The 17205-nt window shown below is 45.2% G+C and overlaps 1 protein-coding gene across 2 annotated transcripts in view; it reads left to right on the plus strand.

Annotated features, from left to right (window-relative positions):
• Window positions 1-17205, plus strand: part of MIB1 (MIB E3 ubiquitin protein ligase 1) — a 125615-nt gene that overhangs the window by 25669 nt on the left and 82741 nt on the right. For both annotated transcript variants that reach the window (XM_073679146.1, XM_073679147.1), the window contains exons 5-6: window positions 2913-2979; window positions 3460-3664. In XM_073679146.1, the coding sequence (XP_073535247.1) occupies window positions 2913-2979; window positions 3460-3664 (272 nt within the window). The remainder of the gene's footprint in view (window positions 1-2912; window positions 2980-3459; window positions 3665-17205) is intronic.

The following is a 17205-nucleotide window of genomic DNA, read 5'->3' on the forward strand; positions in this document are numbered from 1 at the left end:
CTGCTGGGTTGGTGTATGTGTGGGTGTGTGTGCGGTCTCCATTCAGCAGAGCTCTCACTGCTCCTGTGCATTCTGCTGCAGACACTGCTCTGCCTTGTATCAGCACAAAGAATGATGGGAAATGTAGTAAGAATGAGCAGAGGATTCTGAGAAGGAAGTGATCCCTGTCACAGCAGAACTGATACCAGCTGACAGGAAGTGAAGCAAAAAGGTGTAAAGCAACATGACACTGGCAGAAACGGTATATGGGGACATTTGGGGGCATTATCCTTAAAGGGGTTGTCAACTTATTGAACTAAATGTTTGGCCCCTGTAAAATAAAAAAGCCTATTCTCACCTCCCGTGCTGGCTCCATTCCAGTGGTGTCAGCACTCGCAGTCTCGGGGCTGTGATGTGGGGGAATGACACGTGGTGCCCGGTCAGCGCTGGCGTCATCGTCCCCGCCTTCAGACGAAATAGAACATGAAGAGGAAGTCAGATCAGCTGATTCCGGACTTCCTCTTCATGTTCAATTCGACAGGAGGCAGGGACAGTGAGGCCAGTTCTGATTGGGCACCGGGCTCACGTGTCATTCCACCACATCACAGCTTTGGGACCGCTAGTGCTGACACTGTTGAAACAGAGCCAGCACGGCAGGTGAGTATAGGTTTTTTTTATTTTATTGGGGCCAAACATTTAGTTCAAGAAGATGTTGCCCTAGTAGTGGACAACCCCTTTAAGCATTTATGGCAAAAACAGTAACTGAGTCAGGGAAGTGGACAATCTCTTTAAATTCTTTGTCTCTTTGTTTTTAAAATGAAAAAAGCGAAAAACAAAACCGCTATGTTAGTGCTAGTTTTTCCGGCATTCACATAACATCGTTATGTCAAGCGAACATTGATAAACCAAGTGCCGACATTGCTAGAACGGCAGAGGTGAGTTTTTATCGGTGGAATGCAGCATTTGAGAGTCTTGTCCAAGTAATGGACAACCCATTTAATAAAGAAAAATAGTAATCAGCTCACCTATTTACAAATGCAGGTGTGCACGGGTCTATATAACAGAGGCGGTTGATCCAGCACTTCCAATAAAAACGTGTATTTTTACTTAGAAAATTTCATCCATAAAAAATATATAATTCCATAAGAAATCCAACCTAGGTTATGAATAAGAAGTATCACTTCGAAGCGCGTCAACCAACACCTTGAATGTATCTTCCTTGGGACTATTTCCTCAGATGACACACTTGTCCATGTGTCTTTGTGGATTTCTTACGGAATTATATATTTTTATGGATATTTTCTGAATAAAAATACATGTTTTTATTGAAAGTGCTGGATCAACCGCCTCTGTTATATGGACAACCCATTTAATGCAGGACTCTCTTGACATATTTTTGCACTTTGGGAACCTTAAGGCTAAGTGCCCACTATGCAGAAATGCTGCATATTTTTTCTGTATCTCCCTGGCAGGAAAAACGCATGCGGATTTTACATGCGTTTTTCCTGCCAAGTAGAAGCGTTTGTCAAGCTGTTTTGCATGCAGGTTATCAAGCTCTTTTCCAAGCAATTTTAGCATCACTTGGAAAGTGCTTGACAACTTGGTCACACTATATAAATCCATGCAACCGGCATGGATTTATATAGTGTGACCAAGTAATAGTTAAAAAAAAGAATAAAAATGGTAAAAAAAACCAAAACATTATACTCCCCTTCTGATTGCCCCCGGTCAGTGGTTGCGTGACCTGTCCCATAACTTAATGACGTCATGGAAGGTCCTTTCACACCATCGCGAGCCGTACAAGAGACCGGACGCAGCGGAGAAAAGACCGGAGGACATCGGAAGGTGAGTATATGTTTATTTTTTATTTTAAATTCTTTTTTTAACAGGTACCATGGTACCCGGGTCTGGAGGAGAGGCTGTGTGTCTGCAAAATTAATGGACATGCTGCGTATTTTTCTGCAATGATAATCCGCAGCATAAATTTCCGCATCATGTGCACAGCACATGCGGATTATCATTGGGGACCATGGAGCACGTATTACCAAGCTTTTTTTAAGCATTTTCGCAAGGAAATTCTGCGGCAAAAACGCTTGAAAAATGCATAGTGGGCACGCAGCCTGAGTGCCACATTCAGCTCTGATAGAGGGTCGCTAGCCACTTCCCGAGTCCCCTGAGTATTGACATCCAACTCTTGCTTCTCCTCGTCCTTCACAGTCGTGACACCCAGAACCCCCATTACCAGTATAATGATAGCCAAAGTTTCCCCCACAGAAATCACACGGAGGCCGTATGCTTACATCCAGGGTCCCTACCTTACTCCCATTTGGTATTCTTGTATCAAACACACTCCCACAACACTATTGCACCAAGCCTCAGGCACCTTGTCTGACTTACTGTATCATCCTATCTCCAGCGTACCATACTTTATTTCGGCACCTCCAAGGCCACTATATATATGCTCATCCAGATTTTGTTCTTCTGTGCAGGGCCACTCACAAGTCCCCATATGGAGACCTGCTTTTCAGAACTGTCTGCTAGGCCTGGTGCTAGTACACCAAGCTGGCAGATAGCCTAGAGCCACACATCAAAGGCCTGCGAGACACGTGGCTCCTGAGCCACAGGTTGGGGACCCCTGATTTAAGGCTTCATTCACACAGCAGTATTCTGGTTAGTATTTTGCATCAGTATTTGTAAGCCAAAACCAGGAGTGAAACTGACAAAGTACAAAATACTGGCTAGAATACTGCTGTGTGAATTAGTTGTCAGTCTGTATGGGCTCTATTATTTTTGTGTATTGTGTGTATATATTGAACATTGTTTGTATGAATTGCATTATAGAAGTATCCAGATGAGTATTTGTTTTCTATTATATATTTCAGTGTTTTTGTTATTTTTATGCATTTACTTACTGGATGAAATGTTTATTACAGTCTGACCTGAAATGTGTGCAAGATGCCAAAGGAGGTTCATTTTACAGAGACCATTGTCCTGTCCTGGGTAAGTGTTGTGGTCATTTACTGTCATGTCCGTTCTGCTGATATATTACTGTTGGGGAAATATTAATAAGCTTGCTGTCCTCCCTAACCGTTATGTGCTAACCTGCAGAGCCGGCTGTCCCCACCACCTACCTCCCGGGTCTGTAGGCTACTAGATGTGAGTGCAGGCTCCATTACAAGCTGTTGCTATAGTTAGAAGCTGTTCACAGGCACAGCCCAATAAGGATCGCCAGTGATTTACTTCTGACCTTAGATTTCAATCTGATATAATAATCTTTGCAGTTTTAAAAGGATTATCAGCAAACACCGCGGGTTTTCATGTTACCCTTGGCCAGATAACACTTCATTTACATGCAATAGCAGCACTTGTATCAACAGCTTTAATTTCAGCGTTCATCACTGAATTATTAATAAGTATTGCCCTTGAGGAAATAAAGCCTGTCCTTCTAAGGATTGTGTAATTATTTTTTGTGTTGTTTAGGTGAGCAAAACGGTAATCGTAACCCTGGAGGCCTCCTTATTGGAGATCTTGTAAATATTGATTTGGAGTTGGAAATCGTCCAGTCGTTGCAGCATGGCCACGGTGGATGGACTGATGGCATGTTTGAAACATTAACTACCACGGGCACGGTCTGCGGCATTGATGAAGATCATGATATTGTGGTGCAGTATCCGAGTGGAAACAGGTCAGTAAATACATAAGCTTCCTTACTTTAATGTTAATAGCTATTTTAGATTGTAATGCAAAGCTGCTTTAAGGCTATGTACACATATTGAGTATTACATGATATTTAGAAAAATCACCAGTCTGGGACTGCCCACTCAAATGAAAAAGGCAGCCCCAGATTGGTTATAGATTCTCATCCATATGAAGATAAAAGGACACAAGGTTTCCTTGCAGAACATTGCCCACAGTATTACACTGCCTATGCCAGCTTGCCATCTTCTTGTAGTGCATCCTGGTGCTATCTCTTTCCCAGGTAAGTGGCGCTCATGGGGTAAAGCACAATATGAATAAGACCAAGCCACAATGCTCCTCTGCCCTTTGGTCTAGTTCTGATGCTCACAAGGCCCCTAAGTCCTTTCTGTGATACAAAGGGTCAGTAAGGCACTCTGACCCATCTGCGGCTTTGCAGCCCCATTCTCAGAGCACAGAAAGGTTTCAGTAAGTTGCAATGCACTATCACAGCGAGTATTAAAAGGAATGTCCAATGCCAGGACACACTGGCCCTAATGAATAGGACAGGTGCACGATACCTGCCAATCACGAACACATTTTGGCAGATAACTTCTGACGGAACATCTTCTTGCTGTGAGCACATCCTCTTTAAAGAACCACTCCAGCGTTTTTTTTTTTCACTGCTAGAGTGGTGCTTTAAACTTAAGTCCCCTGCCCCTGTTCATATACTCACCCTATGGTGCCTCCGCCATTTTTTGGCGGCGCTGCATTGGTCTTGCGGCATCATCTTGTGAGCGCAGCTTCTGATTGTCCGGAAGTCAGAAGCTATGTCACAAGCTCTCAATGTAAGTCTATAAGACCCAGAACAAGGCCAGAACGAGGTTCTCCTAGACTTACATTGATTAGTGACATCGGGATCGCTCCATGAAGCACTGGAGCAGCCGACAGGTCACAACCTGCAGGAGACGGAGCGAAGCAGCAGGGAAAACAGATGAAAACGCCGGAAGGTGAGTATCCGATAGGGGGCAGGAGACTTGGATTTTAAGCACCACTCCAGCAGTGAAATAAAAAAAACACTGGAGTGGTGCTTTAAGAACTCGAATGTTCACTCGCTGCTTAATATCTCCCATCCCTTTTTTAGGGGCCATTGTAACCAAAAAATGAATATTTAGTCACTGTCAGTCGTTTTACTGTTATGGCCGATGTATAATGGTACTCTGATATTCTGAGGACTGGAGATACGGGACATTGTGACAGCAGGCATTCTTCATAGTCTCTGGTTACTAACCAGTGAAGAAAGTAATGGCACAACACTTGGGTGTAGGGTCGGCCTTCACTGGGAGTTGAATTGAGCACTTCATATTCTGTATCAGAAAACCGTTTCTGATTTCAGTTATAGATACAGTGGTGAAAATACAGAAACATTTCAGCTTTGATGCAACCCTTCATCAGGCTTATGAGGTGAAGAAATGTGTCCATTGAGAAATAAAACAATCCACTTTTTTGCAGCTATAGGAGCTGATATCAGAGAACTGTAAATTACCATATATACTCGTGTATAAGCCGACTTTTTCAGCACATTTTTTATGCTGAAAATGTCTCCCTCGGCTTATACTTAAGTATATATTTACATTCCGGCTGTGGAAGATGGTGAGGGGAGGTTGTGGAGGAGCGGTGCACAGGTAGTAGCCAGCTGCTGTAGCTACCACGTGTTCCCGCTGCTAAAGACCATGAATATTCACTCTTCTTCACGCCCATGGGAATGGAGAGGAGTGAATATTAATTTTCTTTAATAGCGAGCAGCGTCAGCAGTGGCCGCAGCTTCTGCTGTGGCTCAGCAATCCTCTCTGCTTGCTATTAGAGAGTATGAATATTCACTCTTCTCCACTCCCATGGGCGTGGAGAAGATTAAATAGTCATTCTCTTTAGTAGCGGGCACACAGGATCGCTAAGCCGCAGCTCCTGCTGACACAGTACGCTATTAATTAAAATGAATATTAACTCCTCTCGACTCCCATAGTTCCGGCGTGGAGAGGAGTGAATATCCCCGGCAGCTCACCTCAGCGTCTGAAGGCGCATGACAGTGACGTCATGTGCTGCTCAGATGCGGAAGTGAGCTGCTGGCAGAACAGGACGCAGCGCTGCAGCAGAGGGAAGGAAGGTGAGTAGAAGTGTTTATTTTTTCCCCTCCCCCATGACAGCACACCTTGAGAGAGGATCCGCCCCACCAAGGACAGGAAACCGTCTGAAATAAAAGGGCGGTACCTCTCCCTCGCTTCAGTTGGTTTCCTGTCCTTGATGGGGAACCTGTCTGGAAGAAAGAAGACTTACCTGGGGCTGTCCCGGTGTGGAAGAGCGGGCACTGGCCTGTGCACCGGGTTCAGTATCCCAGAAGCGCCGTCCGCAGCTTCCCCTGGGGTCTCTGCGCCGAGCGGGGCGCACGCGGTGAGGCAGGCTCTGTCCTCCCGGAGACCGCGGCGCCGTCCTCCCCCTGCAGTGTGGAACGCTTCCGGGTGTGACGAGCCTGACGTCACGGCGCAGGGCATGCTGGGAGCGGCGCGCTGGGTGACGTCAGGAGGCGGCGCCGATCCAAGATGGCGGCGCCCATCGGAGCGTCCCAGGCCGGTTTTTTTTTTTTTTTTTTTTTCAACGGAGCTCCGGCCTGAGGAAGGGGGAGGGCCCACAGACCGGAGGAGGCTGGATGGCCCTATATTTAAGGGGGGGGAGCTATCCTGGAAGCGTGGTGCGCTTCTGAGACATGGCTGATCCAGATAGCCAGGAGCAGCAGCAGCTTACCCCCCCACCTCAGCAACAGAAAAAGCAGAGGGATGCATCGTATACAGACAGCCGCTCGAGTAATCGTAGTGGCAGCCGCAGGAGTAAGGCTTCGAGTGCCTCGGGACCATCCAGAATGGAATCATCGGTTCCGCGACAGCCTCCGAATCCGGTACCCGTTTGTGACCTCCGAGGGTGAGTGAGCTTCGTGAATGTCACTGGTTAATAACGGGAAGTCTCTTATGTGCTTCCTTTTTTTAGGAGCCTAAGAAGAGTAGTGCCAAGCAAAAGCATAGAATGTGTGCCCTTTGCCAAGCTTCTCTCTCAGTAGAGTGGCAGAAACCACTTTGCCAGGGCTGTGTGACCAAAACCATAGCTGAGAATTCCCGGGATTTTGCTGCAGATTTTAAGTCCATAGTACATGCAGAAGTTCAGGGGTCCCTGAAAGGGTTCCTTAGAGGGAAGAAAAGGCCCCGTAGAGAGGTTTCCCCCGTCTCTGATTCCTCCCAGTCCGAGGAGCAGTGGGATTCATCGTCCTCTTCCTCATCGGGGGGCGGTAGACCCTGCTTCCCCATTGAGAATACAGACAGACTGGTTAGGGCAGTAAGATCAACCATGGGTCTGGAGGAAGAGAGAGCATCTAAATCCCGGGAGGACATCATGTTTGCGGGCTTGGGAGAGAAGAAGAGACGCTCATTTCCGGTTAACAGTAAGATTCAGGGCCTCATTGACCGGGAGTGGAGGAGACCTGAGAGATCAGGGGCTTTACCCTCCTTCTCCAAAAGAAGGTACCCCTTCGAAGAGAAGGATGCGGAACCTTGGGATAAGATCCCCAAGGTGGACGGGACTGTGGCAAGGTCATCGAAAAGATCTTCCCTGCCCTTGGAGGACTCTGGCGTCCTAAAAGATGCCCTGGATAAAATAGCTGACTCCTTCCTGCGCCACACGTGGGAGGCGGCGGCAGGTGGCCTAAAACCAGCGGTGGCTAGCACCTGTGTGGCGAGGTCCTTGATGGTGTGGCTCCAACAGCTGGAAGACCAGCTTAAAGATAAAAAGGTCTCCAGACAGGCAATACTTGCAGAGCTACCTCTAATACAAACAGCATCGGCCTTCCTGGCCGACTCTTCAGCTGACTCGGTCAGACTGTCAGCTAGGGCAGCGGGACTATCCAACGCAGCCAGGCGGGCCTTGTGGCTCAAAGGTTGCCCAGGCGACCTACCTTCGAAACAGAAACTGTGCTCCCTCCCATGTGATGGTAGACTCCTGTTTGGCCAAAAGTTAGAAGACCTGTTGGAAAAAGCAGGCGATAAAACCAAAGGGTTCCCGGAATTTTCGGGGGAACCAAGAAGATTTAGTTTTCGGAGGAGAAAATTTAACCGGGGTCGTCCTCCGGGAGACAAAAAGAAATGGGAAGCCAAGTCCAAAAAAGAATCGGGCTACATGTTTGGAGGGGGTTCCTCGAGTTCGAAGAGATCCTCCTAATGACGCCAGGCTGGAAGTGGGTGGAAGGCTTTCCCACTTTCTTCCAGCTTGGGATGCGATAACAGCAAACCCCTGGATTCTGAAAATTATCAGTGGGGGCCTGAAGATCCGGTTCAGCCAGACCCCCTGGCGGACCTTTGTGGTTACCCCCCTACGAAAGGTCCAGGAAGAACAATTAGCCCTGAAAACAGAGTTAGTAGGAAAGCAGGTCCTTCTCGAAGTACCAGCAACACAGAGGGGGAGGGGGTTCTATTCCCCACTATTCATGATAAAAAAAACAAACGGGTCCTTAAGGACCATCATCAACCTCAGGAGTCTGAACCAAGTAGTAGAAAACCAGACTTTCAAGATGGAGTCAGTAAGCTCGGCAGTGAAGCTCTTACATCGCAACTGCTTTATGGCTGTAATAGACTTGAAGGACGCATATTATCACGTCCCAATCCATCCGGAGTATTAGAAGTATCTGAGAGTAGCCCTGTTTATTCAGGGGAAGCTGAGGCATTTTCAGTTTGCTGCCCTACCCTTTGGCCTCTCCATTGCCCCGAGAATATTTACGAAACTAATAGCAGAAGTGACAGCCTTCCTACGGATCAAGAATGTAGTGATCGTGCCATATTTAGACGACTTCTTGATAATAGGGAAAACAGAAGCCCACTGCTCCAGTCAGCTCGTAGTGGTCACGGAAGTGTTGCATCAGCTGGGGTGGTTAGTAAATTTCCAAAAATCAAGACTAACCCCCTCCAGGACTCAGACCTTCCTGGGTCTAATCCTAGACTCTCGTCGCCAAACCTGCTTCCTCCCAGAGGACAAAATCTGCAGGTTGATTGCATTAGTCTCGAAGGCCATTCAAGCTCCAGAGATGTCTGAGAGAGGCAATGTCCCTCCTGGGTTCTATGACGGCCTGTCTCCCAGCAGTAATGTGGGCCCAGGGGCATATGAGGCGGCTTCAGTGGGAGGTCCTGTCAGCACAGAGGTCTTGCAACGGGCATTTAGAAGGCAGGCTCTCTCTCTCCCCACAAGTAGTAGATTCCCTTTTGTGGTGGACAGTCAGGGGAAATCTAACCGCAGGCGTTCAATGGTCCAGACCAGTAGATCGGGTAATTACGACCGACGCAAGCAGTTCCGGATGGGGGGGGGTCATCTGGCAGAACTCGCAATACAGGGTCACTGGGCTTACCACGAGGGGGGAGCATCCTCAAACTTAAAGGAGCTTTGGGCCGTAGAAAGATCCCTCAGGGCCTTCCTCCCTCACATCCAAAATCACCATGTCCAGGTCAGGTCCGACAACCGGACAGCAGTAGCCTATGTGAATCACCAAGGAGGGACAAGGTCACGCCCTCTGATGGTGGTGGCAGACAGGATCCTTGGTCTAGCAGAGCGAAACCTCCTATCCCTCAGCGCCCTTCACATAAAGGGGATAGAAAACGTGAAAGCAGATTTTCTAAGCCGCCATACCCTAAGACAGGGGGAGTGGGGGTTGAACCCGGAGGTCTTCCATCAGATTGTCCAGTTATGGGGGCAGCCAGACATAGACCTGTTCGCCACAAGGGCAAACAGAAAGGTGCAGAGATTTTGCTCCCTAAATCCGGCAGAAAATCCCCATGCCGTAGATGCCCTCCAGATTCCTTGGGGGTTCAGGAAGGCCTATGCTTTTCCGCCATTAGTGATGATTCCAGTAGTGGTGAGGAAGATCCGGGAGGAAGGCGCCAGGGTGATTTTGATAGCCCCTTTTTGGCCCAAGAGGCCTTGGTTCTCTCTGCTTCGGCTAATGTCGGTGTCAGATCCCTGGATTCTACCAGAGAGGCCGGACCTTCTCATGCAGGGACCAGTATTCCATGCCCAGGCCAGGGGGTTCCATCTTTCGGCGTGGAATTTGAGAGGTCGCTATTGAGTAGCAAGGGGTTTTCACCAGACTTAGTTTCTACTTTATTGGGGAGCAGAAAACCAATTACAACTAAGATTTATAGCAGGGTTTGGGGTAAATTCCTAGAGTTTATAGATATCCCGCTATCGAGCAAACCTCCGATCAGAGGGATCCTGGAATTTCTGCAAAAGGGGCGGGACCTGGGTCTAGCTACAGGGACCCTTAAGGTTCAAGTTTCAGCTTTGGGAGCACTCTACAATTGTAATCTGGCTGGGAATAGGTGGATCTCGAGGTTTATCAAGTCCTGTGCCAGAGCAGGACCGGTTAGATCCTTGGGTGTTCCTCCTTGGGACCTGAACTTAGTCTTGAACGCTCTTACTAGTGAACCATTTGAACCTCTACACAAGGTTTCTCCAAAAATTCTCACCCTTAAGACCATCCTCCTAGTGGCCTTAACGTCAGCCCGTAGGGTGGGTGATCTGCAGGCCCTTTCGGTTAATCCTCCTTACACACAAATCTTTGAGGATAGGGTCACCTTGCGGCCAGATCCAGCATACCTTCCCAAGGTGGTATCTAGATTTCACCGTAGTCAGGAGATTGTGCTACCCTCGTTCTGCAGCAATCCCAAGAACCCAGGGGAAGTCAGGTTCCATAGCCTAGATGTTAGGAGGTCCCTGCTACAGTACATTCACATGACTAGTCTGTGGAGGAAAGACGGTTCTCTGTTCCTGGCCTTGCAAGGGTGTAGGAAAGGTCACGGGGTGTCCAAGGGTACCATCTCTAGGTGGCTCAGGGAGGCCATTTGCTTAGCCTATACGTCCACAGGGGTTCCAGCCCCGGACAATGTGAGGGCTCATTCCACCAGAGCCGTTGCAACCTCCTGGGCAGAGAGAGCAGACGTCTCGATCGAGCAGATATGTAGGGCTGCTACTTGGTCTACACCATCCACCTTCTTTAAGCACTATCGGTTGGATCTATCCTCTTCTGATCTCACCTTTGGGAGAAGGGTACTTCAGGCGGTGGTCCCTCCCTAGGGTGCTCATAAATTCTCCAAAATTCTCTCAAGGTGTGCTGTCATGGGGGAGGGGAAAACACCAAGGTTACTTACCGGTAGCCGGTTTTTCCTAAGCCCATGACAGCACCCGTAGTTTCCCCCCCTTATTTTTTCTATGTTTCTCACACCCTGGTGTGCACTGTTTGGGGTGGTGTGTATATGTATATTGTGGTGTTGGTTATGTGCCTAACCTGTTTAGGGAGGTCCTCTCAATGCTCTGTAAACAACTGAAGCGAGGGAGAGGTACCGCCCTTTTATTTCAGACGGTTTCCTGTCCTTGGTGGGGCGGATCCTCTCTCAAGGTGTGCTGTCATGGGCTCAGGAAAAACCGGCTACCGGTAAGTAACCTTGGTGTTTTTCATGTGTGCAGTGATGAGGGGACCATGCATACCAGGATTGGCGATGAGGGGGCCATGCATACCAGGACAGGGAAATTTACCAGTATCTGCTGCATTTCCCACCCTAGGCTTATGCTCAAGTCAATAAGTTTTCTCAATTTTTTGTGGTAAAACTAGGTGCCTCAGCTTATATTCGGGTCGGCTTATACTCGAGTATACACTGCCGTTCAAAAGTTTGGGGTCACCCAGACAATTTTATGTTTTCCATGAAAACTCGTACTTTTATTTATCAAATGAGTTGCAAAATTAATAGAGAATATAGTCCAGACATTGACAAAGTTAGAAATAATGAGTTTTAGTTGAAAGAATAATTTTCTCCTTCAAACTTTGCTTTCGTCAAAGAATGCTCCCTTTGCAGCAATTACAGCATTGCAGACCTTTGGCATTCTAGCTGTTAATTTGCTGAGATAATTTTGAGAGATTTCCCCCCATGCTTCCTGAAGCCCCTCCCACAAGTTGGATTGGCTTGATGGGCACTTTTTGCTTACCATATGGTCAAGCTGCTCCCACAATAGCTCAATGGGGTTGAGATTTGGTGACTGCGCTGGCCACTCCATTACAGATAGAATACCAGCTGCCTGCTTCTTCCCTAAATAGTTAATGCATAATTTTCCTTTTATTAGCCAGTCTCAGATATGGCTTTTTCTTTGCCACTTTTCCCTGAAGGCCAGCATCCCGGAGTCGCCTCTTCACTGTAGACGTTGTTACTGGCTTTTTGCGTGTACTATTTAATGGAGCTGTGAGGTGTTGATTTCTCAAACTAGAGACTCTAATGTCCTTGTCTTGTTGCTCAGTTGTGCAGCGGGGCCTCCCACTTCTCTTTCTACTCTGGTTAGAGCCTGTTTGTGCTCTCCCCTGAAGGGAGTAGTACACACCGTTGTAGGAAATCTTCAGTTTCTTGGCAACTTCTCGCATGAAATAGCCTTCATTACTAAGAACAAGTATAGAATGTCGAGTTTCACATGAAAGTTCTCTTTTTCTGGCCATTTTGAGAGTTTCATAGAACAAACAAATGTAATGCTCCCGATTCTCAACTAGCTCAAAGGAAGGTCAATTTTATAGCTTTCTCAAATCAGCCAAACCTTTTTCAGCTGGGCTAACATACTTGTGCAAGGGTTTTCTAAACATCCATTAGCCTTCTTACACAGTTAGCAAACACAATGTACCATTAAAACACTGGAGTGGTGGTTGTTGCAAATGGGCTTCTATACATCTATGTAGATATTGCAATAAAAACAAGACGTTTGCAGCTAGAATAGTCATTTACCACATTAACAATGTATAGAGTGTATTTCTGATTCATTTAATGTTAGCTTCATTGAAAAAAAATTTACTTTTCTTTCAAAAATAATGAAATTTTTTAATGACCCCAAACTTTTGAACAGTAGTGTATACAGTATATTCATTTACTGCTGATTTAAAGAAAAATGTTCTTTATTATTATCCTTCTTTTACTCTTCATTCTACGTATAAGTTGGACGGTTGGTAAAAAACACCCATAGACATTAATAAGTTTTCATCAGGAGCAGCAGACAGACCTAAAGGGTAGCTCCACTACGTTTATATTGGTAAACTATCTTATAGATGGGTCACCAATATCAGACAGATGAGGATCCGGCACCTCGCACCCTCACTGGTTAACTGTTCTTGGTGCTGGCCTAATGTTAGCAGTTGCAGAGCTAAATAAACATCACTTCTCTATCAACTGTGTAGTGGCCTCTGCCGGGTACTGCAGGTCCTCCCCTATTCTAATGAATAGCAGTGAATCTGCTGTGCCTGGCAGCGATTGCTACACAGTTGACAGAACTATGCTTTTCAGCTCTGCTAATGCTAACATCTGGCTGGCACTCACCACAGCTGATCGGTTGGGCGTGCCAAGTGTAAGACCTACTCTATAAGCCCTTCTTTCACATTACATAGATGCCAGCTGACAGCTCTCTCACCTGACTACCCCATAAACTTTGGAGAGCCACAGAAGTGGTCATCTCTCAGAGACCTAAAAGATCGATCATTGGAAATCTGACCTGCCGGATCTATCTTTCCTCCAACATCATCTATTAGGGCCCCCCATACACCTGTCAGTCAGTATTGGCAGGTTTATGTGACTTTAGTCTAATATGTTTGGGGGCTTTCGCAATATCTTCTTAAGTGAAACCATGCTCAGCTAGGTGGGATTTCAGCCCATTCTATGCTATTTTATTCTCCAACACAAACTGCATCATTGTTTGGTTGATCTAATTGCAGTAGGGATGAAGTCAGTGCTGACCGCCGTCTATAGGATTCATACGGCAGATGAAATAAGTATTGAACCCGTCACCAATTTTCTAAGTAAATATGTTTCTAAAGGTGCTATTGAAATGAAAATCTAACCAGACCTCGGTAACAACCCATCCAATCCACACGGGCAAAGAAATCAAACCATAGATGTCGATAAATTAAGTTATATGTAATAATGAGAAATGACACAGGGGAAAATTTCTTTCTTGAAATGCATCTCTTATGTAATTTTTCAAATCACTGACACTTTTTGGTTTTCGACTATAAACTTTGTCCTTGAGTACTCCCCAAAAGAAAAAATCCATTGCGGTCAAGTCTGGTGAACGTGCCGGCCAATCCATTTATTAGGAAATGTTTCATCAAGATACTCGCGGACTACTCTTGAATAATGTGGAGGAGCCCCATCTTGTTGGAAATAAAGTCATTTGAATTAGGCTGTTGCTGTAACTGGGGAACAACTTGATTCATTAGAATTTCGAGATACTTATCTCCTGTGACTGTTCCATCAAAAAATATTGGTCCTAAAACACCAAAACTTGAAATACCACCCCAAACATTGACACCAGGCTCATTTAGTTGTTGCTCTAATGTTAAATGCATGTTCTCATTATACCAGTAAATACAATTATGTCTGTTAATATGGCCGGATAATGTGAAAGAAGCTTCATCACTCCACATAATGTTATCTAAAATTACTGGATTCTCTTCAATTTCGTTAAGCATAATCTCACTAAATTGCAGCCGCCTGTCTGGATCATCCTCCAATAAACCATGAATTAGACGTGGACGATAAGCTTTCCACCCAATAGATTTCAGGATTCGCATGATAGAAGCTCGTGAAATTCCCAATTCCAAAGAGGCTCTTCCGATGGACTTTTTTGGACTCTGAACAAATATTTCAGCACCAAATTGTTTATTATCTTCTGTACAGACTGTTTTGGGTCGACCAGTTTTTGGAGCATTAAGGATTGAGCCAGTGGCATTGAATTTGTCACGAATGCGGTAAATGGTTTGTCTCTTTGGGGCTTGAGTACCAAATGTTTCAACCCAATTTGCTCTAACAGTTTCAGCATTTTGAGATTTCCAATACTCAATTTAAATACAGATCAAAGAAAATGGATTTCAACTATTTGCCGTTATGTGTTATCTGAAAAGAAAACAGATTCAGGGGAGATCTATCTGTGAAAACTAGATCTGTGAAACTGGCTTTGTTGCCCTTAGCAACCAATCAGATTCCACCTTTCATTTTCCAAAGAATCTGTGAGGAATGAAAAGTGGAATCTGGGTGCTAAAGGCAACTGAGCCAGTTTCACTTTACACCATGTTTGATAAATCTCCTCCTTCATAACCTTATTACACTTTCTGTCCACCTACTTTTGGACAAATATATCTATCTATCTATCTATCTATCTATCTATATATATATATATATATGTGTATATATATATATATATACAGTACAGATCAAAAGTTTGGACACACCTTCTCATTTAAAGATTTTTCTGTATTTTCATGACTATGAAAATTGTACATTCACACTGAAGGCATCAAAACTATGAATTAACACATGTGGAATTATATACGTAACAAAAAAGTGTGAAACAACTGAAAATATGTCTTATATTCTAGGTTCTTCAAAGTAGCCACCTTTTGCTTTGATGACTGCTTTGCACACTCTTGGCATTCTCTTGATGAGCTTCAAGAGGTAGTCACCGGAAATGGTCTTCCAACAATCTTGAAGGAGTTCCCAGAGATGCTTAGCACTTGTTGGCCCTTTTGCCTTCACTCTGCGGTCCAGCTCACCCCAAACCATCTTGATTGGGTTCAGGTCTGGTAAATGTGGAGGCCAGGTCATCTGGCGTAGCACCCCATCACTCTCCTTCTTGGTCAAATAGCCCTTACACAGCCTGGAGGTGTGTTTGGGGTCATTGTCCTGTTGAAAAATAAATGATGGTCCAACTGAACGCAAACAGGATGGAATAGCATGCCGCTGCAAGATGCTGTGGTAGCCATGCTGGTTTCAGTATGCCTTCAATTTTGAATAAATCCCCAACAGTGTCACCAGCAAAGCACCCCCACACCATCACACCTCCTCCTCCATGCTTCACGTTGGGAACCAGGCATGTAGAGTCCATCCGTTCACCTTTTCTGCGCCGCACAAAGACACGGTGGTTGGAACCAAAGATCTCAAATTTGGACTCATCAGACCAAAGCACAGATTTCCACTGGTCTAATGTCCATTACTTGTGTTCTTTAGCCCAAACAAGTCTCTTTTGCTTGTTGCCTGTCCTTAGCAGTGGTTTCCTAGCAGCTATTTTACCATTAAGGCCTGCTGCACAAAGTCTCCTCTTAACAGTTGTTGTAGAGATGTCTGCTGCTAGAACTCTGTGTGGCATTGACCTGGTCTCTAATCTGAGCTGCTGTTAACCTGCGATTTCTGAGGCTGGTGACTCGGATAAACTTATCCTTAGAAGCAGAGGTGACTCTTGGTCTTCCTTTCCTGGGGCGGTCCTCATGTGAGCCAATTTCTTTGTAGCGCTTGATGGTTTTTGCAACTGCACTTGGGGACACTTTCAAAGTTTGCCCAGTTTTTCGGACTGACTGACCTTAATTTCTTAAAGTAATGATGGCCACTCATTTTTCTTTACTTAGCTGCATTTTTCTTGCCATAATACAAATTCTAACAGTCTATTCAGTAGGACTATCAGCTGTGTATCCACCTGACTTCTGCACAACGCAACTGATGGTCCCAACCCCATTTATAAGGCAAGAAATCCCACTTATTAAACCTGACAGAGCACACGTGTGAAGTGAAAACCATTTCCGGTGACTACCTCTTGAAGCTCATCAAGAGAATGCCAAGAGAGTGCAAAGCAGTCATCAAAGTAAAAGGTGGCTACTTTGAAGAACCTAGAATATAAGACATATTTTCAGTTGTTTCACACTTTTTTGTTAAGTATATAATTCCACATATGTTAATTCATAGTTTTGATGCCTTCAGTGTGAATGTACAATTTTCAAAGTCATGAAAATACAGAAAAATCGTTAAATGAGAAGGTGTGTCCAAACGTTTGGTCTGTACTAATATATATATATATATATATAATTAGAAAAAACAGGCAGCACTCCAAAAATTAAAGTGGAAAAAAAAACGTGGCTTTACTGATCCATTAGCAGCAACGTTTCGGCAGATTTCTCTGCCTTTCTCAAGCAGTGGACAAACATCTGGTGAACATTTAAATAGTGTTTCCACAGTATACCATCCATTAATTATGTAAAACAGTGTTAATTAATACATCAGGTGCTCATACCAGCACATTCAGTGATACATGTGAGCAAGTCACCCAGTGGATATACATCTGTTTCTAAAGTGCAACAGTGTAATAAAGTGCCAATGAGCTCATATAAAGAAGGATACCATATTCATATGGGGGTACTAAAAACAGTCACATTACAGAAAAAAATCTTACTATACATCTATGATAGACACCTCACTGAATGTGCTGGTATGAGCACCTGATGTATCAATTAACACTGTTTTACATAATTAATGGATGGTATACTGTGGAAACACTATTTAAATGTTCACTTGATGTTTGTCCACTGCTTGAGAAAGGCAGAGAAATCTGCCGAAATGTTGCTGCTAATGGATCAGTAAAGCCACAGTACAGACCAAAAGTTTGGACACACCTTCTCAT

This window comes from Phyllobates terribilis, unplaced genomic scaffold (genome assembly GCF_046119375.1).
Source record: "Phyllobates terribilis strain yellow unplaced genomic scaffold, ASM4611937v1 Scaffold_4__5_contigs__length_816908805, whole genome shotgun sequence".
In the NCBI taxonomy this organism is placed as follows: Eukaryota; Metazoa; Chordata; class Amphibia; order Anura; family Dendrobatidae; genus Phyllobates; species Phyllobates terribilis.